This window comes from Trachurus trachurus, assembly GCF_905171665.1.
Source record: "Trachurus trachurus genome assembly, chromosome: 17".
In the NCBI taxonomy this organism is placed as follows: domain Eukaryota; kingdom Metazoa; phylum Chordata; class Actinopteri; order Carangiformes; family Carangidae; genus Trachurus; species Trachurus trachurus.
This window is the reverse complement of record NC_139900.1, coordinates 4,926,961-4,952,938: the sequence shown is the minus strand read 5'-3', so window position 1 is coordinate 4,952,938 and position 25,978 is coordinate 4,926,961. Positions and strand designations below refer to the sequence as shown.

Genomic DNA, 25,978 nt, shown 5'->3' with positions numbered 1-25,978 from the left:
CACACTCTCTCTCTTATATACACACACACATGAACAAAAAAACCTCAGTGACAAACACGACTAATCCTGCAACAACAGTCCCTGTAGCGCTGCAGCGCGTTAGCGTCGGGGAGAAATGAACTTATCCAAAACACAACACAACACAACCACGTGTCAGGAGGAAACGATGCTGATTTTCTTTGGTCTGAGAAACAGTTGGTGCATTTCTGTATTTTGGTGTCAGGAGGAAAAATGTGCTTTCTCAGGGGATTTTTATAGATTTCATTACCTATTGGTTGGAATTAATCTGTGCCCTTGCATCATTTGGCGTCTTTTTAAGGTTCTCTAGATTTAGTTTGTTGATAATTTTACGGTGTCGACCTACACTGCAGGTACAGGTACACTCATTTGATAATCCTTGCAGCTTTTTTTTAAAGCATGCTCCAACCTGTGGAGCCAAGAGCTACAAGAGACACTCTGTTGATTAAACTTGGTGTCTCTCGTACTTTTCATCTCATCTACGTACGGTATATATTTTTAAAAATGATAAAAACACTTTCAGCTTCATCTCCTCTATGAAAAGTGCTCTACAAATAAGATTCATCATTACTATTAAAGTCACCTGAGAAGATGTAGAAGTTCACCATGGTGAAGTTCAGGATGGAGGGGCTGTGTAGTGATAATAGATATCACTTTAACAGATATGACAAGTGCTAACTGAAGTCAATTATCTGTCTCAATGGAAACAGAAAAAATATCTTCTTTTTTTTTTATTTCTTAACTAAGGAAACCGATAAAGAGCTCAGGAGACATTCAAGTGTCAGTCTTAAGTAGAAAACTTGAGGTGTTTTGTGCAACAAGCCTCTGGATTTCATTCAACACAGTGTTGTGTTTAAGGGACAGTTTTGACTGTTTAGTCACTTTCACTTCACTAAACCTTCATTTGAAGTTTTACCAGGAATGTCATGTGGGCAAATAAGGCAATATGGCTGCACATTTTAAATTATATGAAGATATAAACTTCTTTGGGGGGAACAAATCATCCAAAGGACGTCGAGGCCACAAACAACCACTTTAAAGGAACTATCCATCTAACAGTTTTCCCCTGCTGGCAGCGACCAGGTGCTGCAGGTTGCAGGTCTCCTCTGTCAGCTAAGTTTGCCTATGATTTTGATTGAAGTTTTGCATGTTGACGTTTGATGATTGATTAGTAATTTGTGTTTTTGGGTTGTTTCTTTTGTGTCATGGCAGCAGATCCCTCACTGTTTCCACCGTGTCGACTCGCTCCAGTTTGAAGTGAGCACTAACTGTTGGCTGTGGCTGTGTTGTGTTTTGATACAAAAAAAAAACAAAACAAAACAAAACAAAAGTCCTACAAATAAAAAGAATCATCTGAGTTTTAACATTAAGAGCGTCGCGGTTGGTTTTTGTCTCCAGCATTCACAGAGTCCGATGTCGGAGCTGCTGCTCTGTCCACAGCGCTGAGGATGGGCGTCCCTGCTCGGACAGCGGCCGCCCGACGACGACTCCTCGGCCGTAAGGTCACTAAGTTAAAAGGGGGCGGGGCTTCACCAGGCGCTGCACTGGCTGCCGTGGCTGCTGACCGACTGACAGTTGCTGTAGCGCTTCTTGACGATCATGCTGATGTAGGCCTTCATCAGCTTGGCGATGTCCATGACCTGCAGCGGGGAGGAAGAGGAGCAGATGGTGATTGGTTTGGTCACTGACACAAATATCAACGCTGAGGTTTTGTTGGTTAAAGGGATAGTAGCATTTTTTTTAAAGTGGGGTTGTATGATCTACAAATAGCCCCTAAGTACTTTAATTGCAGTAGAAGACTCTCTGCACTCCTCCCGTTAGCAACGCCAGCCCATAATAGCCCTGCCCAGAGATTTACAACATACATTGTTGTGAACAGACCCAAAGAAACGGCCTATTTACGCGGCCTAAAAGAGGTTTTACCTGAAAAAAAACACACAGTTCCATTGTTCACTATAATATTATTATTATTATTTTTTTTTATATTATTTATTTACATAGCCCTTCGAAGTGCAGGAAAAACGCAGCTTTTATTTGGACCTAACCAACTCACGTATCCCTCCGCCCAGGGTTAGCGCCCGCCGATCAGCAGTTGGTTAGGTCCAAATAAAAACTGTGTTTTTCCTGCACTTTGAAGGGCTGGAAAAAATTAGATTATAGCGAACAATGGAAGTGTGTATTTTTTTTTCAGGTAAAACCTCTTTTAGGCCACGAAAATAGGCCGTTTCTTTGGGTCCATTCACAACACTGTATGTTGTAAATATCTGGGCAGGGCTATGGGCTGGCGTTGCTAACGGGAGGAGTGCAGAGAGTCTTCTACTGCAATTAAAGTATAGGGGCTATTTGTAGATCATACAACCCCACTTTAAAAAAAATGCCACTATCCCTTTTTGTTTTTTGACAGTTTTAAAGGAGCGTTACGAACCATTTGGGTTTCGAACACCAGCTCTCGGCCCTCCACGGCGATCTTGTAGGAGTTGGGCAGCGGCGCCCCGAAGGAGAGGATCTGCTCGTAGGGGAAAACCTCCAGGGGCCACGGCTCCCCTCGCTTGTACACAGATATGGCCTCGCGGCTCACGCCCAGCCACAGCTCGCAGGGGAACGACCCGTCCCGACACTGAGGCGACAAAGACACAGTTTGTTTCATTAGGATACAAAAACACTGTTTGTGAATTAAATTAAATAACCTCTAAAAGGTTAAAGGGATAGTTCAACATTCTGGCAAATTGGCCCATTGCTATAATCCCTATAGTCATAGCAGTAGGTTCATTACCTTTAATTGTCGGTGCAAGCCATTTTTAGAACGGCGGAGCAGAGCCGTGAGCTCAGAGCTACGCTACGGAGGCTCATGGGATTTCTTGGTTTCCCTCATCAAACTCATCAGATACACAATCCAACAACTCCACAACGCTCTGGTGGACAAGTTGTGACCTGCACATTCACCACGCTATGAGATAATAACACAACGTTACCAGACAGAGTTGTTTTAGAGGGAAATTCATGCAAAACCGCTGATGTGCGTTGCCTTCAGGGGCAGTTTTTCATCAAGCAGTCTCTGTATTTCCCTCTAAAACAACTCTGTCTGGTAACGTTGTGTTATTATCTCATAGCGTGGTGAATGTGCAGGTCACAACTTGTCCACCAGAGCGTTGTGGAGTTGTTGGATTGTGTATTTGATGAGTTTGATGAGGGAAACCAAGAAATCCCATGAGCCTCCGAAGCGTAGCTCTGAGCAGCTCACGGCTCTGCTCCGCCGTTCTAAAAAAAAACTTGCACTGACAATTAAAGGTAACAAACCTACTGCTATGACTATAGGGATTATGACAAATGGACCAATTTGCCAAAATGTTCAACTATCCCTTTAAGGTAAGGTGAATGCCGCTCTGCCTCCTCACCTCGACGTTGAACAGCGTGGATCCGTATCCCTGCCACTCCTTCGCCAGCGCCATGTACTTGACCATGGCCTGCTCCTGGTTCATCCCCTGCAGCTTCTTCCACTTGTCCATGACGCTGGTCTTCACCGCCGCCGCCTCCTCCCTCATCCACGCCTCCAGGCTGTTCTCCTCCTCCAGCTTCTGCCGGCTCAGCGATCCGCTCCTGAAGCTCCGCCTCAGCGTTCCCTCCAGGAAGCTCGAGCGCTTCCTCTCCGCCGTCCCCGAGCGCTCCGCCACCGAGCCGGAGCCCGAGCCCGAGCCGGAGGAGCCAGAGGAGCCCGGGGCGAACGTCTTGGCCGAGTTCTGCACCCGGGCCCGTAACCGCGCCATGGGGAACACCTGGGACATCTCGGGGGGGTTGCTGGTCTGGGAGCTGTGGTCGCCCTGCAGGTACTGGAGCCTCAGGGCGGCCAGGAACTGGAGCGTCTCCTCAGGGGCCGGATACTGACCCCGGATCACCGCCTCGTGGGCCTGTGGACGGAAGACACACAAAACATGAGACAATGACTACATGATACATACATTGCCATAATCCCTATAGTCATAGCAGTAGGTTCGTTACCTTTAATTGTCGGTGCAAGATATTTTTAGAACGGCGGAGCAGAGCCGTGAGCTGCTCAGAGCTACGCTAGGAGGCTCATTATGGGATTTCTTGGTTTCCCTCATCAAACTCATCAAATACACAATCCAACAAGTTGTTGGAGCGTAGCGTAGCTCTGAGCAGCTCGCGGCTCTGCTCCGCCGTTCTAAAAATAGCTTGCACCGACAATTAAAGGTAATGAACCTACTGCTAAGACTATAGGGATTATGGCAATGGGCCAATTTGCTAAAATGTTGAACTATCCCTTTAACGTGTCGTAAATAAGGAACAATCAGATTTTTATATTGTTTTTTCTTTATTTGCATCACGAACAATCAGTGATGGTAATAACGGCGTTACTAATGGCACTACTTTTTTCAGTAATGTGTTATCACAAAAGTTACTGTTTCCCCCATTACAATAAAATGCGCCATTACACCATTTCGTTGACTCAGGAAGTACCATCAGAAAATAATACGCCCATTTAAATAGGATGTTATATTATTTTCAGTTCATCAACTGGTCGGAAAAATGCCGTTTATCTGGACCTAACCAACTCCCTCAGTGTTCCTGCACACGGGAAGGCTCCATGATGCGCTGTATCACTCCGCCTATCAGCTGTTTAGATCAGTGGCGGAGTGATACAGCACGTCATGGAGCAGGAACACTGAGGGAGGTGGTTAGGTCCAGATAAACGGCGGTTAGGGAGGGAAGTCCAAGGAAGTTGACCTATTTGAGCATTTTATAAAAAGTTAATTATTTTTAACATGTCAGTTACTACAACTTACTAAAGTAACTAGTAACTAAACAACGCAACACGAGCATGAAGTGCTGGTGTTTTCTGCTCTGCATTACGCCGACCAGGTGCTTCACGAGGTTTTCTCACCTGTTCGAACATGAAGGCGAACTCCACGCTGTCTTTGGGAACGTTGTCCGTGTCCAGGAAGCAGTAGAGCTTGAAGTAAAACTTCCAGCCGGTGTTGTGTTCGTCTGGGCTGGCTGAGAGCCTGCAGGCCGGAGCAACACATGTTACCACACACAATAAACACACACATATACATACACAAACACAAACACTAGGGTTGCAAAATATCAAAGGCAAGAATTTTCAAAGTTGGAAACTTTCCATGGGAATTAACAGGAATATATGGGAATAAATGGCAATAAATCCGAAATTTACAATATTGAATGTTGGCCCTTAATAAGTAATTAGTAATATTTTACTCAACATTCATGTTTTTGTTGTTCAGTAAAAGAATTGATTGTTCATACAAGAATTAAAACTTGATAAAGTTCTACTCACAAATAAATCTGTTGAAACGTCATGTTTTTTAATTGTATTATTTTGCATGGATGTCTGCTTATGACAAAACAAAATTTACATTTATGTTTGGATATGATACAGTTTGTTTAAATTAACCCCCAATTTCCAGTTAATTCCCATAAATTCCCAAATAATTCCTATAAATTCCCATAATTCCCATGGAAAGTTTCCAATTTGGAATATTTCCAAAATTCCCCAGCTCAACTTCCCATGGAAAGTTTCTGGAAATGTACCAGAAATTTACTGGAAATGTTCTGCCCCTTTGCAACCCTATACAAACACACATTCAGTCACACACACGGAGCGACACTCACTTTTCGAACTTGGCGAGCACGTCGGCGACCACCATACGGCTCTCGATGGCTTTCTCTGTGCTGTCGTTGTGTTCAAACAGAGCAAACATGTTCCTGCTGTCCTCCATGGCCAGACCTCGGATCAGCTTCTCCACCACCTGACACACACACACACAAATTAAACCATGAGTTATAGTTGCTGGAAACCAGTGTTTATTTCGTTGACGAAGACTATGACAAAAAATATTCATCAACGAACCTTTTTCACGGACGAAAACTAAATAAAAAGTCAGCTATGATGACGAAGACGAAGACGAATATAATTAACAATTTAGTCAACGAATAAAAATGAGAAGAAAATGTTAGGGAGCGACGAATGGAGAAGAGGTCCGATCAGCAATTTGATTGAAACTCAGTATGAACATGAAAGTTAAATAAAACAAAATGCATGTACCATATTACAACTGTTTCCGTGCCTGTATTGTAGACTCAAACCTTAATACCATGGATAATTCCAGTGACTGGGTATTCTGGAGAAACATTTCGTTGACTAAGACCACCGAAATTTTAGCTGACTAAAGATATATCGTCGACTAAAACTAACTAACTAAAACCCCCAGATGACTAAAATATGACTAAAACTAAATAGTATTTTAGTCAAAAGACTAAGTCTAAAACTAAATTAGGATTTGTTGTCAAAATCAACACTGCTGGTAACCCATCCCCCCTTCCTCCCCCTCCCATGTCCCATCAGCCCCGGCGTGCCCCCACCTCTCCGGCCGTGGTGTGAGAGTTAATGGTGATCTTGCAGGAGCCTCCTCCGTGGCAGTGGACCGTGGTGCTCATGTCCTGTCGCGCCACGATGGAGCGGATCTCCTCCTGCGACGGGACGTTCTCCCGGGCTCGAGTCTTCCTCAGGGAGTCCAGGGCGAAGGCGGCGTAACGGTCCATCTCCGAGCCGGGGAACAGCTCGCGAGTCCTGAGGAGAGGAGAGGAGAGGAGAGGAGAGGGCGCGTTGAGACGGAGTCAGAGCCCAAGATGCAATGAAATGAAACATGTGTGGGTGGGTCATGGGCGTGGTAGTGGAGGGAAAAGGGGACCTGACTACCCAAATCCTGAAATTACTATCTTTTAAATGTTTTTATTTCGAATGAATTGGGCCCCCCAATTAATTGGTGTCATAATTTATTTCAAATATATTGATAACATCACAAGAGAATGAACTCCGTGTCGAAGTCCTCCCAACATATTGGACATTCTGCGGGCCCCCTCTTGGAGGTGTAAAATGGTTTAGTCCGCCCATAGACAGCGGCCAGCGACAAGTGTAACGTCAGTGAGCCCAGATTGAATGAGGCTAGCTTTCATCATGCCGCCCAAAAAACATAAATCGGGGTATCATAAAAAGAAAGAAGGCAGAATTAGGGGAAACAACTGTTAAAGGGATAGTTCAACATTTTGGCAAATTGGCCCAATGCCATAATCCCTATAGTTTTAGGAGTAGATTTGTTACCTTTTAATTGTCTGTGCAAGCTATTTTTAGATTGGCGGAGATATGATATGACATAATAACGGAAAGTTACGAGTTGTTTTCGAGATAAATGCAAAGCCGGTATAGTGCCGAAAAGAGATTGCTTGCCGAAAAACTGCCCTCGACGGAAATGCGCTTTGTATAAATTTACCTCAAAAACAACTCTGCGCTTCGTGCACTGGCATGGATAGGGGCCCACTGACATTACGAGAATTTGGTGTTACGCCCCTGGGGTGGTTCTGTGGAGAAAGAGTTTGTACCTCTTGAGGTGGAACTTGAGGTATCTGAGGACGCTCCTGGTGGGGACGAAGGTGCAGGACATGGAGGCCAGGATCTTCCAGCTACACAGGTTCCCGGGGCTCCCCGGCTGCGGCGGCCGGGCCGTCTGCTTGACCAGCTGACAGTAGAGCTCGTCCCGCAGCGGCCTGAGCTCCTGGCCCGTCTGCAGGATGCCCTGGATGATGGGCACCGGGTCGGCCACGCCCTCCAGGTGCTGCAGCGAGCCGAACACCTTCAGGGCTTCGTCCTGCAGCGTCGTGTAGCTCCGGTGTCTCTGAGCTGCACCGGGACGAGGAGACGAGGTTAGAGACGGTCTGTTTTACCTCGCTACTGGCAAACGATACGTAACTTGTGAAATGTTTTAAAAAATATGGTATTTGTATCTTCTAGAACAGTGGTTCTCAAACCTTTTTATATCAAGGACCCATAAACTGACACAAATTAGACCATGGACCCCATTGGACAAAGTTTTGAAACAAACACCAGAAATACACAAATATTTGTTCCGAGACTGAATAATGTTACTTTCTTAGTAAATGTACATTTAAATTAGGGCCATTGGCGTTTATTTAAAAAATATATGTTTTTGTGAAATTTCTGGAAAAAAGTGGTAACATTTCTCAAAAAGAAAGTAAAAAAAGAAAAAGAAAAAGAAAAAAATGGTAAGATTTCTCTCTAAAAGAGTTTTTAAATATTTAAATTATAAAAAGCTGGTGTAATTTATCAACAAAGTTTCAAAAAGTCTAGAAAAAATGATGAAAAAAAAAAAAAAAAAAAAAAAATTCTATAAAAAAAGTGATACAATTTCTCAAAAAAAAAAAAAGTTTAAAAATGTCAAGAAAAAAAAAAAGTAGTAAAGTAAAAGTAAAGTAGCAAGTAGTAAAATGTCTCCAAAAAGAGACAAAAAAGGGTAAAATTCAGAGAAAAAGTTGGGGACCCCCTTGAACCCTCTCAAAGACCCTTGGGGGTCCCCGGACCCCACATTGAGAACCACTGTTCTAGAAGTTAGAAGATATTTAATGTGACACAAATCAGAGAAATGTTGAAAAAACATGAAGGTCCAGGCTCAAACAGAGGTGGATCTCTGGTGATACTGTTAAAAACAACAAGAAAACTGAATCTAAAATCTAAACTTTGACATTAATATCCATGTAACACATAAAGGAATGAAGCTCAAACAGTCAGAATCAGAGTTTTCCTGCTGCTGTGACTCAGTGGGCGGCGGCTCACCGCTGGCGTGGATGTCTCCGTAGGGCAGCGGCAGCAGCGGCGAGTGCAGCGGGTGGTGGCTGTAGCGGAGGATGGGGTTCCTCTTGTAGATCTGCTCCACCACCTCCGAGTTGAGACAGTTCTCCTGCAGAGAGAAGAGAAGAGCAGTCTGACGTCAGCGTGGGAGAGAAGCCTCAGTGGTTTCAGACTGACGCTGCCTTGAAAGAGGAACTCTGCAGGATTTGTAGTTTAACTCTGATACATTTTTACCTTAACTGACCAGCTTCGGAGTAATTGTGATGGTTTAATAAATGACTTGTAACTCTCTGCCTTCCACCTACTGTAGCGTCTCCTGGCTGAAAAGCCCGTCATCTCTTGTTTATGACAGATAAGACTACACAGATATACACATTAGGGCTGGGACGATATGCTTTTCTTCCGATTCGATTCTTCTATGATTTTTTGGATGGCGATTCGATTTAAATTGCGATTCTACGATATTGCCGATTCTCTCGATTTTTAGTCTTTAGCATTTTTAACATTTATCTGTACACAAACACTGTAGGAGCCTATAAATTAACATACTCCATTATAAAGTGAACTTAAACCCTTTTCAAAACCTGTACCGTCTGTATGTAAAAAAGGCTAACAAATGCAAATTGCACAATATTTAAAGAAAATAAATAAATAAAAATAAAATCGATTTAAAAATCGTCAAAAAAGATATTTATGTGAATCGATTCTTTCTCCCACCCCTAATACACATGGTAACATGGTAGATGATAAATAACCACCGCTCCATGGATTGCACATGGCCAGGACTAAGGTTAGCAAAACAGCAGAAAAGTGACCAGACTTGCATAATTCCTCTTTAAAGGGGAACTATGCAAGTGCAAGTCTGCTTGCTTTTCCGCTGTTTTGGTTACGCTCCTCTCCTCCATGTGCATTTGTTTTCAATGAAGCCGGCGAAAAATCAATAAATGGAGCGGTGGATAACGTTATTTATCATCTACCATGTTACCATGTGTATATCTGTGTAGTCTTAACCGTCATAAACAAAAGATTACGGGTTACGGAGCGCGTTTGTGTCGCGGTGCAGCAGAGACAAGAGCTGGGACACCGGGTGAAGACAGAGAGCCTGTCCTTTGTAATAAAAAAAAGCCATATCATCTACAGAGAACTGGTTTCCCACCTTGATGTCCTGGATGAGCTGCTGTGTGGGCGTGTCGATGGGCGCCTTGGTGTCGATGACGTTCTGGATGGAGTTGGCCCAGCGCGTGGCCTCGTTCAGCAGCTTGCAGTACAGACGGTACGAGTGTTTACGGCCGTACACGATCACGTTCCAGTAGCCTGAGAGGAATCACAGAGACAGAGAGGCGATCAGACACAGAGGACAAACAGGGCTGAACCCAACAGAACCCACTGCTCCTCCTCCTCCTCCTCCTCCTCCTCCTCCTCCTCCTCCTCCTCCTCCTCCTCCTCCTCCTCCTCCTCCTCCTCCTCCTCCTCCTCCTCTCACCCGTCTCTTTGAAGATCTTCTCGTCCGGCTGCACCACGGAGCAGAGGCTGTTGAGCACCAGCGTTCCCAGCTTCAGGGCGTTGCGCTCCGAGCTCTTGTAGTAGTCCAGGGAGTTGTGTGTGAGCAGGAACCAGCGCTTCTTCAGCTTCAGAGAGGCCTTGGTGCTGTTCTTCATCTCTTTGTGCAGCCAGCCTGCAGGAAACACAGGAAACACACCTCATTATTCCTGTTCCTTTGCTATTACCTGAGCTGTGCAGTCATAAACCAACACGGTGCTGTTAGAGAGCTGAGGGCTCCCGTTTATTTGCACTTACTTGGATTTTTCTAAGACATTTTTGGTGCTTTTTGATTTTTATCTGTGTATAACTCTGGCTGTGTTGATGCAAACAATTAACAATTTGGTCAGGTTTTGTATTTTGGGTTGAATTTTAAGTTTAAGTTCACTGTAAGTTTTTTTTTCCTTTAACCTTTTAACCTAAATACAAACTTCTGTGTCCCTTCGGCGTATTTTGCACCATTGACTCCCATTCAAAATGCATTTTTTGAATACACTACCATTGCAATTAGATTTTTAGTAGTTACTTCAGTAGTTTATTACTTCGTTTTTTTCATTCCCAGGTGTTGAAGTCCGTTCAAAATTTCATGTTTTATTGTTTTCCACTATTTCTTCTTTTTTTTTTTTTTTTTACCACTCAGAAGCAATATCTCTCTATAACTTTTGAAACCTCCCAGGCTAAGATAATACCCCCCCCCCCCAAAAAAAAAATCTAATTTGCATATATGGGATGGGAAAAAATCTACTTTTTGCGTTTTTCTCTCTCTCAAAAAAAAGAGGGACCTTAATCATTAAAACTGGTATTTAAGGGGTCAAAAAAAAAAATTCATGAATTTCTGTTATGTATGGTGAAGACGGAAGTTTATAATGAAAAAAAATTGAATTTTTTTTATACATAATACATTTAAACATAACATTTATATTGCAATCTTGAAAAGGTTTTTTTTTTTTTTTTTGTGCCCTCGGGACAAAGGGGGTGCACAAAATGAAGCGACCCCCAAGGGCTAAAAAGTTAAAACAAAAAGCTCAGAATGAATCTGCAGCCTCCTCTGATGTTTCCCGTTATCTGCCTAAATGCATTCTGGGAGAGACTCCGGCCCGCGGGCTGCAGGATGTTAAGTGATTGCGTGTCGTGTGGTGTGGTGTCGTGTCGTCACCTCGGATGATGAACTCCTGCCCGTCGACGCGCGTGTCTCCCTTGGAGCGCTGCAGCAGAGTGATCCAGTGGTGCATCTCCTCGGGCGTGTCGGCGTTGCAGTGCAGCACGCGGTTCGCCGTGATCATGACGAAGGAGTTCGGCCTGCGGAGGTTCAGGGAGGGTTAGTGGAGACGAGAAGACGCATCAGTCAGCAGAGGGAATAAACACGACTTTGATTTTTATACTAGAGGCTGAAATAAAGCAGGATGTTACTCTGAGATGTTACTTGAGTTTTGAGGATAGGGATAGTATCATTTTTTTTTAAGTGGGGTTGTATGATCTACAAATAGCCCCTAAGTACTTTAATTGCAGTAGAAGACTCTCTGCACTCCTCCCGTTAGCAACGCCAGCCCATAATAGCCCTGCCCAGAGATTTACAACATACAGTGTTGTGAACAGACCCAAAGAAACGGCCTATTTTCGTGGCCTAAAAGAGGTTTTACCTGAAAAAAAAATACACAGTTCCATTGGTTCGCTATAATATAATTTTTTCCAGCCCCTCAAAGTGCAGGAAAAACACAGTTTGAGGGGCTGGAAAAAAATATATTATAGTGAACAATGGAACTGTGTATTTTCTTTGAGGTAAAACCTCTTTTAGGCCACGAAAATAGGCCGTTTCTTTGGGTCCATTCACAACACTGTATGTTGTAAATCTCTGGGCAGGGCTATTATGGGCTGGCGTTGCTAACGGGAGGAGTGCAGAGAGTCTGCTACTGCAATTAAAGTACTTAGGGGCTATTTGTAGATCATACAACCCCACTTTAAAAAAATGCTACTATCCCTTTAAAACAAATGCACCCTGTAGTGGCTGAAGCTGAAAACAAAAACTTTTTATTTCTATTTTATTAAATCCCAGTCTCCACTCACCTCTCTGGATTATCTGACGCACACACGGAGTCGATCATCCCCACGTCCAACGTTCCCTGAAGAGACAAGGAGACGATGCGTTCAGGGACATCGTTCTTCAGCGTTGTGGAAAACAACAATCGTTATCTCCCACACACAGACACAGACAGTGAACTCACCACGGCGTTCTGGGGGTTGGCCTGCTCGTCGTGCATCTCTCTGATCTCCTGCTCCGTGGAGCCGTGGACCTGACTCAGCACACTGAACCACTGGCTGTAACCACGGAGACACCACCATCAGCATCATCATCATCATGGTAAATTGGTAAAATTGGTAAAAATTATCCTGTATATTTGATATTTTAGGCCTTTAACCCTCCTGTTGTTCTCCTGGGTCAAGGAAGGAAGGACGAAGGGAAGGAAGGAAGGAAGGAAGGAAGGAAGGAAGGAAGGAAGGAAGGAAGGAAGGAAGGAAGGAAGGAAGGAAGGAAGGAAGGACAAAGGGAAAGATGGGAGGAAAGAAGGAAGAGGAAAAGGAAGGAAAGATAGAAGGAGGGAGGGAACAGGTTGGGCCAATTGGGTCAAAAAAGAAGGAAAGGGATAGGAGGGAAAAAGGATTGTGGAAAGAAGGAAGGGAAAAAGAAAGGAAAGATAGAAGGAGGGAGGGAACAGGTTGGGCCAATTGGGTCAAAAAGGAAGGAAGGGAGGAGAAAGGATTGTGGAAAGAAGGAAGGGAAAAAGGAAGGAAAGAAAGATGGAGGGAAGGAACAGATTTGTTCAATGAAGGAAGAAGAAGGAAGGAGGAAGGGAAAGAAGGAGAGGAAAGAAAGATGGAGGGAGGGAACGGATCAGGTCAATTGGATCAAAAGAGGAAGGAAGAAGTAAGGGCGAAGGAAAGAAGGAAGGAAAAAAGGATTGTGGAAAGAAGGAAAGAAAGAGGGGAGGATGGAGGAAGGGAACAGAAGGACTTAAACATTTGGGATGAGGGAAGTTCTGTGGAGCTGTAAACCTGCTGCCAACACACACACACACACACACACACACACACACACACACACACACACACACACACACACGGTGTCCCTCTGAGTGGAAATCAATGTGTTGCTAGGGGCAACCGGCACAGCAACCCCCCTAGTGACAATACCTCCTCCTCATTATACTGTCTGGGACTGACAATTTGTGTGAGTGTGTGTGTGTGTGTGTGTGTGTGTGTATGTGTCTGCAGGAGCAGCATCAACAAAGTCTCATTTAATTTACCAATAGTTATAACACAATGTCATTAAGGTCATCGAGCGGTGTGTTCACTGACACCATCATGGCGGCTCTGCACACGTCACTGATGTTCCAGTCTCATTAAAAAGCTACTGATGATGTGACCAGCAGGTGAACAGCTGACTCACCTGGCGTCCTCGGCCGACTCAGCGATCAGGTGGTAAGTCCTCTCCGGCATCACGATGTCGATACCATTCTCCTTCCCCGTGTTATCGATGATTTCTCTGCACAACACAAAAAAACAACAACTCATGACTAAATGATACAGATTATAAACACAAAAGATAAAACACCAACTTTCCTGGAAAAGGAAAAGGTCTGACTTTAGATCTTTGCCGCCATCTAGTGGCCGTTAATAGGAACTGCAACTGGATTATTATTGAGAACATGAACATGTTGCTGTATTGGTACTTTAACGGCCTCAAGGAGTGCAATTTAACTTGTGATATATTTCTCATATTCATGTCCCAAATAAATTATTTAAGTACTTTTCCATCCAATTCCATGTATTTTCTGTTTCTGTAAATGGTTTATGAAGGCCTTTTATGACTCATCCTGTACTCGAGGCTGTCTCTCTCTAACTTTGCGTCCAATTGCAATTGACCTATGGCTAAGCCACGCCCCCAAATGCGATGAGCAAATCACAGTGCGCATAGCTAGCCCATACACTCGGACATTCTCTGCCTCCACGTCCATTGAAATGCATTGCAGTTAGTCAGTTTTCATTGGTTTTTATATGTTTTTTCTTGACATTTTAAGTTTAAAATGGTCAAACGGTGTGCATGGGGTACATGCAACTCTGACACTAGGTATCCTGAGAGGCTGGGCGACGGGGTGGATTTTTTTTAACCTTTTCCCAAGCCACATCTCAACCGAGAGAAGTGTTTGCTCTGGATAAAGTTATGAGGTAGACCACAACACCAACTAAACGTGGATAAAATTAACAAGGATGTCTACATCTGTTCTAAGTTAAGTCAACAATGTATGTGAGGCAACATATTGTCAGAGATGTTTAGATGTTAGCCAGTATCACAACTAAGCATAAAGTCCGCTAGCTTACTGCTAACGTATAATGTAAAACTCCATAGACAGGCTAACAGAAATAAGCCCGTCGCTATTGGCGTTTCGCGGCAATCGACAGCCATAGCAGTAAAGCTAAGTGAAGTTTGGTGACTTGGAGATGATATTTAATCCTTCTGTCTCCAAAAATCATCAATTGCCTCCTGTGAAAAGTCTCTTAGTGTGACAGCTGCCATAGCAACTGTCACCGAATGTTGACAGCTCCTCACTGCCCCGTTAGCTTAAATGCTACCACCTTTAGCTCTCGGCTCAAACATGTATTGCCCCGGCCGCTCCAAAGGCGGTCGCTTGCATCTGATTGGTCCTTACTTGGCGGTGTGCATGTCCAGCACCCCCTTCATCTTCTCCTCGCCGTCGTTCTCGAAGTACATGAGCTTGCTCTGCCGCAGCACGAACCAGCGGCGTTTCCAGTTGCGGCGGGACAGCGTGGACGAGCCGCCGCCCTTCTTGTGCAGCCAGCCCTGCTTCAGAGCCTCCTGCTTGGCCCGGAACCACAGGAAGGTCTCGTCCTTCAGGACGCACCAGCGCCGCTTCCACGTGTTCATCAGACCTCCTGCAGAGAGAGAAGGTGAGATCTTCAAAAGCTGTTTGATGCGGGAGGCCAGAAACCGACTATTAGCACAAAAGGCTGCCATTTTGTAATATTCTTCATTTATTCTAAGAATTGTATAATATCTGCACATTTACAACATTCTTAATGCTATCGCTGTGTTAGCATAAGATCTCTTAGACTTGCTGGGAAGGAAACGGTGGAGAAGAGCTTATGGTAGTTCTTTGATACTGTGCTGTACTTAAAGGAATAGTTCAACATTTTGGCAAATTGGCCCATTGCCATAATCCCTGTAGTCATAGCAGTAGGTTTGTTACCTTTAATTGTCGGTGCAAGCTATTTTTTAGAACGGCGGAGCAGAGCCGTGAGCTGCTCAGAGCTACGCTACGGAGGCTAATGGGATTTCTTGGTTTCCCTCATCAAACTCATCAAATACACAATCCAACAACTCCAAAACGCTCTGGTGGACAAGTTGAGTTGTTTTAGAGGGAAATACAGAGACTGCTTGATGAAAAACTGTCCCTGAAGGCAACGACCATCAGCGGTTTTGCATGAATTGGCAATGGGCCAATTTGCCAAAATGTTGAACTATCCCTTTAAGGAAAAACTTTATGGTTGAAGATCATTTATTGACTACTATATAGATGACTGTCTTCACAGATTTTTATAATTGTCTTGAACAAGAGGTGAAAACGTCCTCAACTTTTCAACTTTTCCTGGGGCATCTGTGACTGAGACCGATCACAGATCTTCTTACAGAAGCTGTGATGAAGGAGTTACCTTTGATGAAGAGGAAGCTGTGGAAGTATGGGAGGGTGACGCAGCTGTAGACCGAGTCCCGCCGATACGACAGCTCGTCGTCGGTGTCGAACCTGTCAAAGTCGTCCTCGCTGTCCTCGAACTGGAATAAAAACAACCTTTGTCAGGGGCTGAAAACATAAAGAACCATTTACTGTGGTGTTTTATAAAGAAGTGAGTACACTGGATGAATTTATAGGATTAAGTAGCTTGTTTTTCTGACTGCTGCAGAGTTTTGGAGAAGCATTAAAGCTCCAGTTGGTAACTTGACGAAAGTGAAAGTAAACTCCGCGACTTGGTCGGAAATTTCAAGACAATACTCCGTCAGGTCGAGGAGCTGCGATTGGCTGCTCCTCCTGCTCCCTCTACCTGACTGGTGGAGAATCGTCGGTGGATTTTGGCAAATATGATTACAGGCTGTAGGTGGAACCAGAGGAGTTGGTTTTTGTCCTAAATGACCCATTTAATGTCCGACTATCAGAATATAGTGACAGTTCCAGCAAATATGACTGAATAATTGTTACCAACTGAAGCTTTAAAGGGATAGTTCACCCAAAATTGAAATTTCACTCATTAACTACTCATCCTCATGTGGACTAAGAGTTGGGAGAAGTTTCAGAGTCCCGGTTCATCAAATCTGGACGAACCAGGGTCCGTCCTCTTCCCAGTTTGTCCAAATTTGACGAACTGGGAAGAGGAGCTTCAAGAAGCTTCCGCTACAAAACAAGCTTGAAATATAGACTAATTTAATTTTTTTCGGAACATTTTCTCATGTCGGGGCTTCAATACAAGACGGACATTACATACGAGCAGCATGGAGGTATTTGGATGTTTTTTGGTGTGTCTTTTTGTTACGAAGACAGTTGGTATCCATTTGCAACTGTTATATGGACACTGCACTGCTACGCCGAGACCCCCTGTAACTCAGAGAAGCCACGGAGGACTCTGAAACTTCTCCCAGCCCTTAGTCCACATGAGGAAGAGTAGATAATTTCAATTTTGGGTGAACTATCCCTTTAAACTACTTCTGTACATCCCATACTGACCAAATCTGATAAAAGATTTATTCCCGTCGTGTCCTGTCACAGTGTCTGAAGACAGATGAGTTCTGCAGGACTAATGGAGCAGCTCAGCTCGTTGTTGTCCAGAGCAACAAACGGATTACTGTGAGGAGACCTTGATCTTTGCTGATACTCACCGAGGACTGCGCCCCCTCGGAGCTGAAGCGGTACGCCCCCGAGCTGTTGTAGGTGCCCACGGAGCCGCGGTAGTCGGGCGACCACTGGCCGCTGCGGGGGTTGGAGAAGGCCACGCTGCCGCTGGACACGATGGCGCCCTCGTCGTAGTCGTCCTGGTCGTAGTCCGAGTCCTCGTCCGGGGGGATGAGCTCCACCAGGTCGTCGGACGGAGCCTCGGACGCGGCCTGAGGAGGACGGCGGTAGGCCGAGGAGTCGCCGCTGGACGAGGCGCTGTGGCAGAGCGGCGGTGGGGGCGCCGGGGGCAACGGCAGCGGCTGGTGGAGCAGGGCGGTCGCCGGGGGCGGGGTCACGCCGTCGTTGGCGTACGGGTCTTCTTCCGACGAGTCGTCGCTGGTTCGGATCCCGCTGGTGCGCTGGCCGTCAGAGTGGCCGTGCTCGCTGGGGTTGGGAGAGTCCTGGGAGGAGAGATGGAGAAACAGAAGCTTTAATCTGAACCACTCAATCAAGATGAAGCAATGTGTTTCAAAGCATTTGATACAATTAAACATGGCGACATCTGCTGGTCAACCTTTAACATAGCATTTGCACGAAACAATAAAGGGCAAGGTGTCATGAACTGTTCTATGTGCATCTCAAGTTTTTGGACTGTTTTTGTTTGGTAACACTTTACTTGAATAGGTATTCATAAGATTGACATAAAGCTGTCATAACCATGACATAACAGCTGTCATAAACATCAATGAATACTTATGACAGCTGTCGTTAAGTGTCATTCGGTAAGGTATGTCACTTTTGATGCAAAGTTGACATTGTTTGAGATGTTTTTGTTATGAGAACTTGACATAAAGACGACATAACCTGTCATAGCAGACCTCATTGCCAAACTTTAAAAAAATATGTCAAGTTCTCATAACAAGGACATCTCAAACAATGTCAACTTTGCATCAAAAGTGACATAACTTACCGAATGACACTTAACGACAGCTGTCGTAAGTATTCATTGATGTTTATGACAGCTGTTATGTCATGTTATGACAGTGTTATGTCAATCTTATGAATACCCATTCAAGTAAAGTGTTACCCTGTTTTTCCTGTTACACTTAGGTAATAATGTGATTGTGTCTTCATAATATGCTGTATGTAGGCTGAACATTGATAGAAATCCAAAAATTTGATTTACTAAACACAAAAAAAATATATTTACTAAATACATGTGGAAGAAAATTGGGAAATGCTTGTGCTACTACTAGGGGCTGTTATGACAATTGTACAAAATGCTGGCGAGAGTCAGGGAAGGGGTTTTGATTTGGATTTAATAACAAGATCATCATTTGTTGGCTTCAGTTTGTTTCCCTTCTTTGTGATTCAATGTGAGTGACTGTGGCTGTCTTTTGTACTAATCTATATGCACTCTCTCTGGTTGTTAAAGGGATAGTCCACCTACATTCAAATTTCCGCGCAGCAGTATTTAGCCCTAAATTCTGTTTTGAAAGGTTGATACTGTGTCGAACCGTCTGCTTGGAGCGTAACATCCCTACTATACCTTGAAGGCCTCGTCGTCGGCCCCGAACCCTTCGTCCACCTCCTCTTCGTCGTTGCCCCTCCTCCGCCGGCCGTCCTTGTCCTTGTCCTTCTCCTCCTCGCCCTCGGAGACCCCCAGCGAGCTCTCAATGTTCCTCACGCACTCGTCGATCTCGTCGAAGTTGAGCGAGTCGAGGAACTGCTGCGCGGCCTTGCAGGCCTCGTCCTCCAGCCGCCGCAGCTCCGCGTCCCGGAGCAGCTGCAGCCGGTTGAGCGAGGCCTCGGTCAGCGAGAGCTCCTGCCGCTCCTTCTGCCTCTGCAGCGCCTGGATCTCCCGCTCCAGTCGCAGGATCTCCTCCACCTGAGACGCCTCGTGAGGACGCATCGCCTCCTCCAGAGCCTCCGCCGACTCCGACTCCGCCGACTCTGACTCCAACTCCGGTTCCTCCGGTGTTTCTGCCGGAGCTGCTGCGACCGCTACGGCCGACTGAGACTCGGCCAGAACCGGAGAGGTGAAGTCCTCGGCAGACTGCAGCTCCTCCAGCCGCCGCCGGCTCTCCTCCGCCTGAGGACAGGACAGGAGGAAGACAAAAACTATTAACTGTCTAATGGACACTGTTTTTGGATTCATTGCCAAACACAGGTACAGGGTTTCTGCAGGTACCAGAATATCTAATTTAATGCTTTTTAATAGGGGTGGGAGAAAAAAATCGATTCACATAAATATCGCAATATCTTTTTTGATTCTTTTTTAATTGATTTTTTTAAAAATCTTTTTAAATATTGTGCAATGTGCATTAGTTAGCTTTTTTACATACAGAGAGTACAGGTTTTGAAAAGGGTTTAAGTTCACTGGAGTTGAAGTATGTTAATTTATAGGCGCCTACAGTATTTGTGTGTAGATAAATGTAAAAAATGCAGACTAAAAATCGAGAGAATCAGCAATATCATAGAATCGCAATTTAAATCGAATCGCCATCCAAAAAATCGTAGCAAAATCGAATCGGGAGAAAAGCGTATCGTCCCAGCCCTACTTTTTAATGCCATTTCAAACATTTTTAATGCCCGTGACTGCAAATACTATACATGTGCGTACATACACTTACCTATATACACATACACACACCCAATTACTTGGTTCTGCGTGTTTATCACACCAATAGGGGAGCACCGACTGCAATTTTCTGGCCTATCACCGATTTTTAAAAAGCCTGACCTGCCGATTCCGATTTTTGCCGATAGCGATTAAAAATAAAAAAAGCCAACAGTAGCCTGCCACCACCTAAAAATATTAATTTAGAAAATTCTCCATTTCTTGATAATGATATCAAAATCTCACTGTATGAATCAATCAATTTTTTATAAATGTTTTAATGCCTTTGAGAATCAAATTTAATTCCTTTTAATGCCATGTAAGGCCTTAATTTTAGCAAAATATATTTAATGACTTTTAATGCTTTTTAATGACCCGCGGAAACCCTGAGGTAGAACCAAACTTTATCTATATGTCCAAATAATCCACCAGAGACTGGATCCATCATCTCACCTCTCTGGCAAGTCTCTCGGCCTCCAGCCTCCTTCTCTCTCTGCACAGACACAGACGGACAAACAGACAGACAGACGGTAAGAGACGGGATTTACCAACACATGAGAAATTACATTTCCTGTCTCGTCACAGCATTAAAATCCCATTACAGCCATTTAGAGCGGAACAGACAGAAAATATACATTATCAGCCAGAACAGGAAAAAAACAAACACATCAAGCTTTTATGAAGAGGAGTATGATGATATAACTGCACTGATTATAATCTGTGTGTTCACTCCACTCACTACGTACATTTCTCTTTCCAAGGGTTTAGGGTTGGAGGACTACATCCTGGCTTAGATGGTTTAACAGAATCAGAAAACTACCTCATTGTCTACACAGTACAATCTGACCACTTTACCTTATTTATCTCATCTTATTTAAAAGTGTCTTTGTATTATTCTTATTAGGGATAGTTCAACATTTTGGCAAATTCGCCTATTGCCATAATCCCTATAGTCATAGCAGTAGGTTCATTACCTTTAATTGTCGGTGCAAGCTATTTCTAGAACGGCGGAGCAGAGCCGTGAGCTCTGCACAGCGAGCTGTACTTTCACCTTTCCCTCATCAAACTCATCAAATACACAATCCAACAACTCCACAATGCTCTGGTGGACAAGTTGTGACCTGCACATTCACCACGCTATGAGATAATCACGTAACATTACGAGCAAAAGTAGTTCAGAGTATTTGCTTCATGTGTCGTAATGTTACATAATTATACGTGATTATCTCATAGCGTGGTGAATGTGCAGGTCACAACTTGTCCACCAGAGCGTTGTGGAGTTGTTGGATTGTGTATTTGATGAGTTTGATGAGGGAAATGGAAAAGTACCGTGCGTGCGCCTCCATTGCGTTAGCTGAGCAGCTTGCGTCTCTGCCCCGCTGATCTAAAAATAGCTTGCACCGACAATTAAAGGTGATGAACCTACTGCTATGACTATAGGGATTATGGCAATGGGCCAATTTGCCAAAAGGTTATTGATCAGTTGTTGTTGTTATACGTCCTTTATGTGCAAACCGGCGTCAGATTCCTTGTATGTACACAACATACTTGGCCAGTAAATCTGATTCTGATTCTGAAAACATACATCAACTATGAGTGGACGTTGTTTCTGTCGGTGGCGTCTTTGCCTCATTAATCGTTGTAATTATCATTATTCATATTACAAACTAATTCTGACTATTATGATTCACAGCTTCCTCCATCAGCTCACCTCTCTGTCTCCTCCTCCATCCTCCGGCGCTGCTCCTCCTCCTCCTGCTCCCTCTCCCTCTCCCTCTGCCTCTCCCTCCTCCTCCTCTCCTCCAGCAGCTGGCCGTAGGCCCGGCGGGCCAGCTGGCCCCGCACACGTTTCTGGAAGGTGAGCGCTGCCCAGCGGAGGAGCAGGAACTTCCTCCTCCAGTAGAAAGCCCGGTAGTTCTTCTGGATGACCACGATGCACTGCAGCAGCTTCCTGTACTGCTTCCTGCATCCACCAGTGGACAAGAGTGTTGGTCAGACTGAAGCGTATATGCATGAGCAGGTTTCGTGATGTCGGAGCGTGTGTGTTTGAGTCGTACCTGGCCATGTAGCCCATGACGTGAGCCTGGATGGTCATGGCGGCTTTCAGCACCTCCACCTCCCTCTGCTTCTCCAGTCGATGCTCCAGAGACTCTCGGAGAAAGACCTGAGAGAGGAGGAGAGGACCAGTCAGTGTTTACATCATTCAATCCAATCCACTTTATTTGTATAGCACATTTTAAAAACAATAAAGTTACCAAAGTGCTGCACAACAGATAAAAAAAACAGTAAAATAAAAGAGTTAAAGTTTAATTACAATAAATTAAAATCATATAAAAGCAATAAGAAAACAATAAGATCAGACAAAACACTAAGAAATATAAATCATAATAAACAGTCCTGAGTGGAGGGTAAAGGGGTCAAACAACATCAACATAAAACAAACTCTTCCATCTTGAGTCGTTTTAAATTTCTAGAAGAAATAAAAAAAATTTGACGCTCTGTTTGTCAAAGTTGAAATCTGATTCAACTCACAGTGACAAAGCAAAAGAGAGAAATTCTTCACATTGTGGAGCTGAAACCAGAGTCTGGGTCAATAAAAGACCTCAATTAACAGATCGACTGATCGATTTATTGACAATTCAGACTGTGAGTTGAGTCGAGTGAAGTTATAAAATTGTCTCAAACACAGGCTGCAGGACAGAAAGTCATTATTTCCTATGTTCATATAATGTGTAAAACTTTAATAACCCGAGGCGACCACTAGAGGGAGCTGTGAGACGCCACATTTAGAAAAGCTGCTGTCAGTGAAGGGAACAGGTTTTGATGTTGGCCCGTAGCTTTAAGGCTTTGTGTGTTTTGTACATGATGATTGAATCAAATGTGTTAATGTAAATTTACTGTATTCACAGTTATTATAGAAATCGGTGAAATTAAGTGAATCATTGTTCTTCCTTGTTTATGAAATTGCTTTAATAAGTTAGAAGAAAGCTATTCCTCATTTCTCATAAAGTGTGAGGTATGAATTATGTATGAATTTTGCAAGAGCAACCCATACTCATCGTCTGATTTTCTTATTTAACAATGTTTGCTTACTGAATCATGTCTTCAAACTTGTCTCTGTATTATATGTAAGTAAGTACCTTAGTGATATTGTCTCTACACCATGATTGATTGTAAATGTAACAGTTGCAAGGGGGTAGGTTCCTCATAAGCCTTTGGCTTCTTACGTATCCTTTTCGTATGTATGTATGTCTGTCATTCATACGAAATAAAAACAATCAATCAATCAATCAACACACACAGGAATGTACAGTAAGGAAGGTCTGTTGATTCAGAGCGTTACAGAACCATGATGAAATATTAAATTAGAGCATTAAGACAACATTAAAACAACATTTTAAAACAATAGCAAATAGAAATAAATGTATCTAAATGTATAAGATGAGGCAGGAAACTGAGGATACCATGACAAAGCAGTGATTTGGTGATAAAACACATTGACAACAGACTAATGCACAAGATGAAATGCAACGTGTGTGATTCACTGTGAGTCTCAGTGTTCAGGAAGCTCCTCCCACAGGTGAAGAGCAGAGGAAGTAAAAGCTGCTTCACCTGCTTTCAGATATTTGTACTCTCTTTGTACTTCTCATTGACGTATTTTATATCTATAGTAGCACATGAAGAACAAAACGCCGGGACGCAGTAAACTCCCAGCTGCAGCCGAACGCAGCACGGTCGTTACATGTTAGACACACATGATGAATAAAAGCCTCAAAGCGCCGTCTTCTCCTGTCCCACATCAGCCTTTAACAGACAGAGGAACAAAGCAGCCGACAGGGAATCAAACCCGGGACCCTCCTCTCCCTTTTGTCCCGCTCCGCTAAAACGCCACAGATTACGGCGGAGCGGCTGATTTCAGGGACATGTCTCTGTGAAAAGAGGCGTTTTACAGCCACTTAGTGCAGCTGCTGCTGCAGCAGCCAGGCTGTCGCCCATTGATGGAGAGAGAGCCGGGGCGGAGCGGCGCAGCGGGGGTTAATCCGATTAGGGAGGGAGGAAAATTAGATATGGGACGTGGACTCGGGCGACGGGAACAGTGGGGAAATGTCACAGTGCTGCATGGAGACAGGAGCAGAATAATGTACCGTGTGTGTGTGTGTGTGTGTGTGTGTGTGTGTGTGTGTGTGTTGAATCCTCAGCGGTGAACACTAATGAGATTTTCAGGGGGAAATGTAAACCGGTCGAGGTGATTTGGACGTCGGTTAATTAACAGGGAAACATGCAGTGCACAGTCAGGCACGTGCACCTACAAACACACACACACACACACACACAGACAAAAAAAGAGAGACAAAAGCCACCACTAGCTGCGTTTCCATCACAGGTTTTCGCTAAATAAAAGTGATATTTCTGAAATTTAAAAGAAGTTCAATTGCTATTTGCAGGTGTTGACACTGAAAGGTGTTTTTATGAATGACAGGGTTCCTACACATTTGAAATTTCCAAATTCCATACTTTTTCCAGACGCGAATTTCCAGACTTCTCCGTAAAAAAATGCAAATAATTTGTGCCATTTGAGTAAATAGTTGTGCATTATATAAAAAAAATCATGCAATTAATCATTTGTTTTCATTATTCTGAATGTGTATGCCATTATGTAACCAAATAATATCCAGGAGATTGTAGCTATAGGTACAATAGCGCATACAAAAATAATTAACCCAGATAACTTCAGATAAGGCCAAACCCAGAAAAGCATTAAGATAAATATAATTCCATACAATAATTTCCATTTCCCATACTTTTTCAGACCTGGAAATGTATAAAATCAAATTCCATACATTTCCATACTTGCGTAGGAACCCTGGAATGAGCCGTAACTCTCGTAAAGTCTAGTCTCGCGATATCCCATAATTCTTTTAAAATATCGTCCAGCAAGACTTCACTTGAGGAAGATGGACGTAAGCATCTTGTGATTCAATGGCGATGGGACAGCGATCTCAGCTGCTGCTGTTAGTGTTTTTAACAGAAGACGAAGGCAGCAAATAATATAATATATATATTATATTATTTATTATGTGTGGCAGTGGCCATGAATAAGGGATTTCTGGGAGACGACTGTGAACGAGGATTTCACAGACCAACTATGGAGACAAACTTTCAGGATGACCGAGGATACGTTCAATCAGCTGTGTGATGTTCTCAAAGTGCTTCCATAACAATTTTGCGCTACACTTTTATATCGATACATCTGAAAAACCACCACACGAGAGAGTAAAACTGTATTTTTTAGAGGTTTTTCGAAATGTAGGCGTTTCATCAGCTGTTTTTTATTGTGATATTTAGGTTTGTTGTGCATTTCTAGGGGTTAATGGAAACACACCTACTGTCTCCTGGATTCAACTGCTTCTCTAACAACATTTAAAGAACAGGAGCAGCGTCTTATATTATCATTATTAGTCGTATTAAAAATCTAAGAAACACAGTGAAAGATTGATATGAGAAAATGTGTTTTAATGGGATCATTTAATCTGAATGACAGGAGGAAGAGGAGTCATTCTGTCTCCACTTGATTTTTTTGAATAATTGTAAAATCAAATGGAAATTTTCTGCATATTTTACCCTGTTCACACTCATTATATGATGTTGTGTTGGTGTCTGACTCTGACTCCCTGTTGGTGTAGGAAGTTTAAATAAAGCCTAGCCAAGTTTGCAACTGTGCAACACACACACACACACACACACACACACACACACACACACACACACACACACACACACACACACACACACACACACACACACACACACACACACACACACACACACACACAACACAGGCCCAGCGTCACACGAGTCACAAACGCACAAAACGTGCAGCCTTGTGTACGAGCACACACATTTGCACGCCAAACAATCCCAACAACTAATCCCCCTTTAATCATTACTATGCTAATTAGCGCAACAAAAGTCCCGTTAAGCCTCGGTGCACTTTTGATTCCTGCTTCTGGGAGCGCCGCCCGCTGGGACGGGTCAGGCCCGTGGAGGGAGACGCGAGCAGAACCACATCACTTCCAGGAAATTAAGTTTGAGGCTGTAAAAAAAAAAAAAGAAAGAAGTCCCAGACAATAGTGAGGACATGTGCTGCCTGAAAGGAGCCGGAGGGCCGCTCCGTGTAAA

The 25,978-nt window shown here is 43.8% G+C and overlaps 1 protein-coding gene across 2 annotated transcripts in view; it reads right to left on the bottom strand.

Annotated features, from left to right (window-relative positions):
* Positions 1–772: 772 nt before the first annotated feature.
* myo10 (myosin X) overlaps positions 773–25,978 on the bottom strand; it is a 142,814-nt gene continuing 117,608 nt past the window's right edge. Inside the window, exons 22-43 of one of the 2 annotated variants that reach the window (XR_014596125.1) lie at positions 21,856–21,962; positions 21,510–21,761; positions 20,252–20,291; positions 18,728–19,270; positions 17,184–17,639; positions 15,968–16,088; positions 14,947–15,190; positions 13,686–13,781; positions 12,463–12,556; positions 12,305–12,360; positions 11,397–11,539; positions 10,185–10,376; positions 9,858–10,015; positions 8,687–8,810; positions 7,438–7,735; positions 6,421–6,628; positions 5,671–5,807; positions 4,919–5,039; positions 3,414–3,923; positions 2,444–2,635; positions 901–1,658; positions 773–843 (exon numbers count right to left, since the gene is read on the bottom strand). Coding sequence is in view for 1 of the 2 variants with exons in the window: in XM_083991977.1 (XP_083848103.1) it covers positions 1,548–1,658; positions 2,444–2,635; positions 3,414–3,923; positions 4,919–5,039; positions 5,671–5,807; positions 6,421–6,628; positions 7,438–7,735; positions 8,687–8,810; positions 9,858–10,015; positions 10,185–10,376; positions 11,397–11,539; positions 12,305–12,360; positions 12,463–12,556; positions 13,686–13,781; positions 14,947–15,190; positions 15,968–16,088; positions 17,184–17,639; positions 18,728–19,270; positions 20,252–20,291; positions 21,510–21,761; positions 21,856–21,962 (4,203 nt within the window). In the remaining variant the exon portion in view is untranslated. Of the gene's footprint in view, positions 844–893; positions 1,659–2,443; positions 2,636–3,413; positions 3,924–4,918; positions 5,040–5,670; positions 5,808–6,420; positions 6,629–7,437; positions 7,736–8,686; positions 8,811–9,857; positions 10,016–10,184; positions 10,377–11,396; positions 11,540–12,304; positions 12,361–12,462; positions 12,557–13,685; positions 13,782–14,946; positions 15,191–15,967; positions 16,089–17,183; positions 17,640–18,727; positions 19,271–20,251; positions 20,292–21,509; positions 21,762–21,855; positions 21,963–25,978 lie in introns of those variants that run through there. The other variant, XM_083991977.1, reaches the window with a different exon arrangement.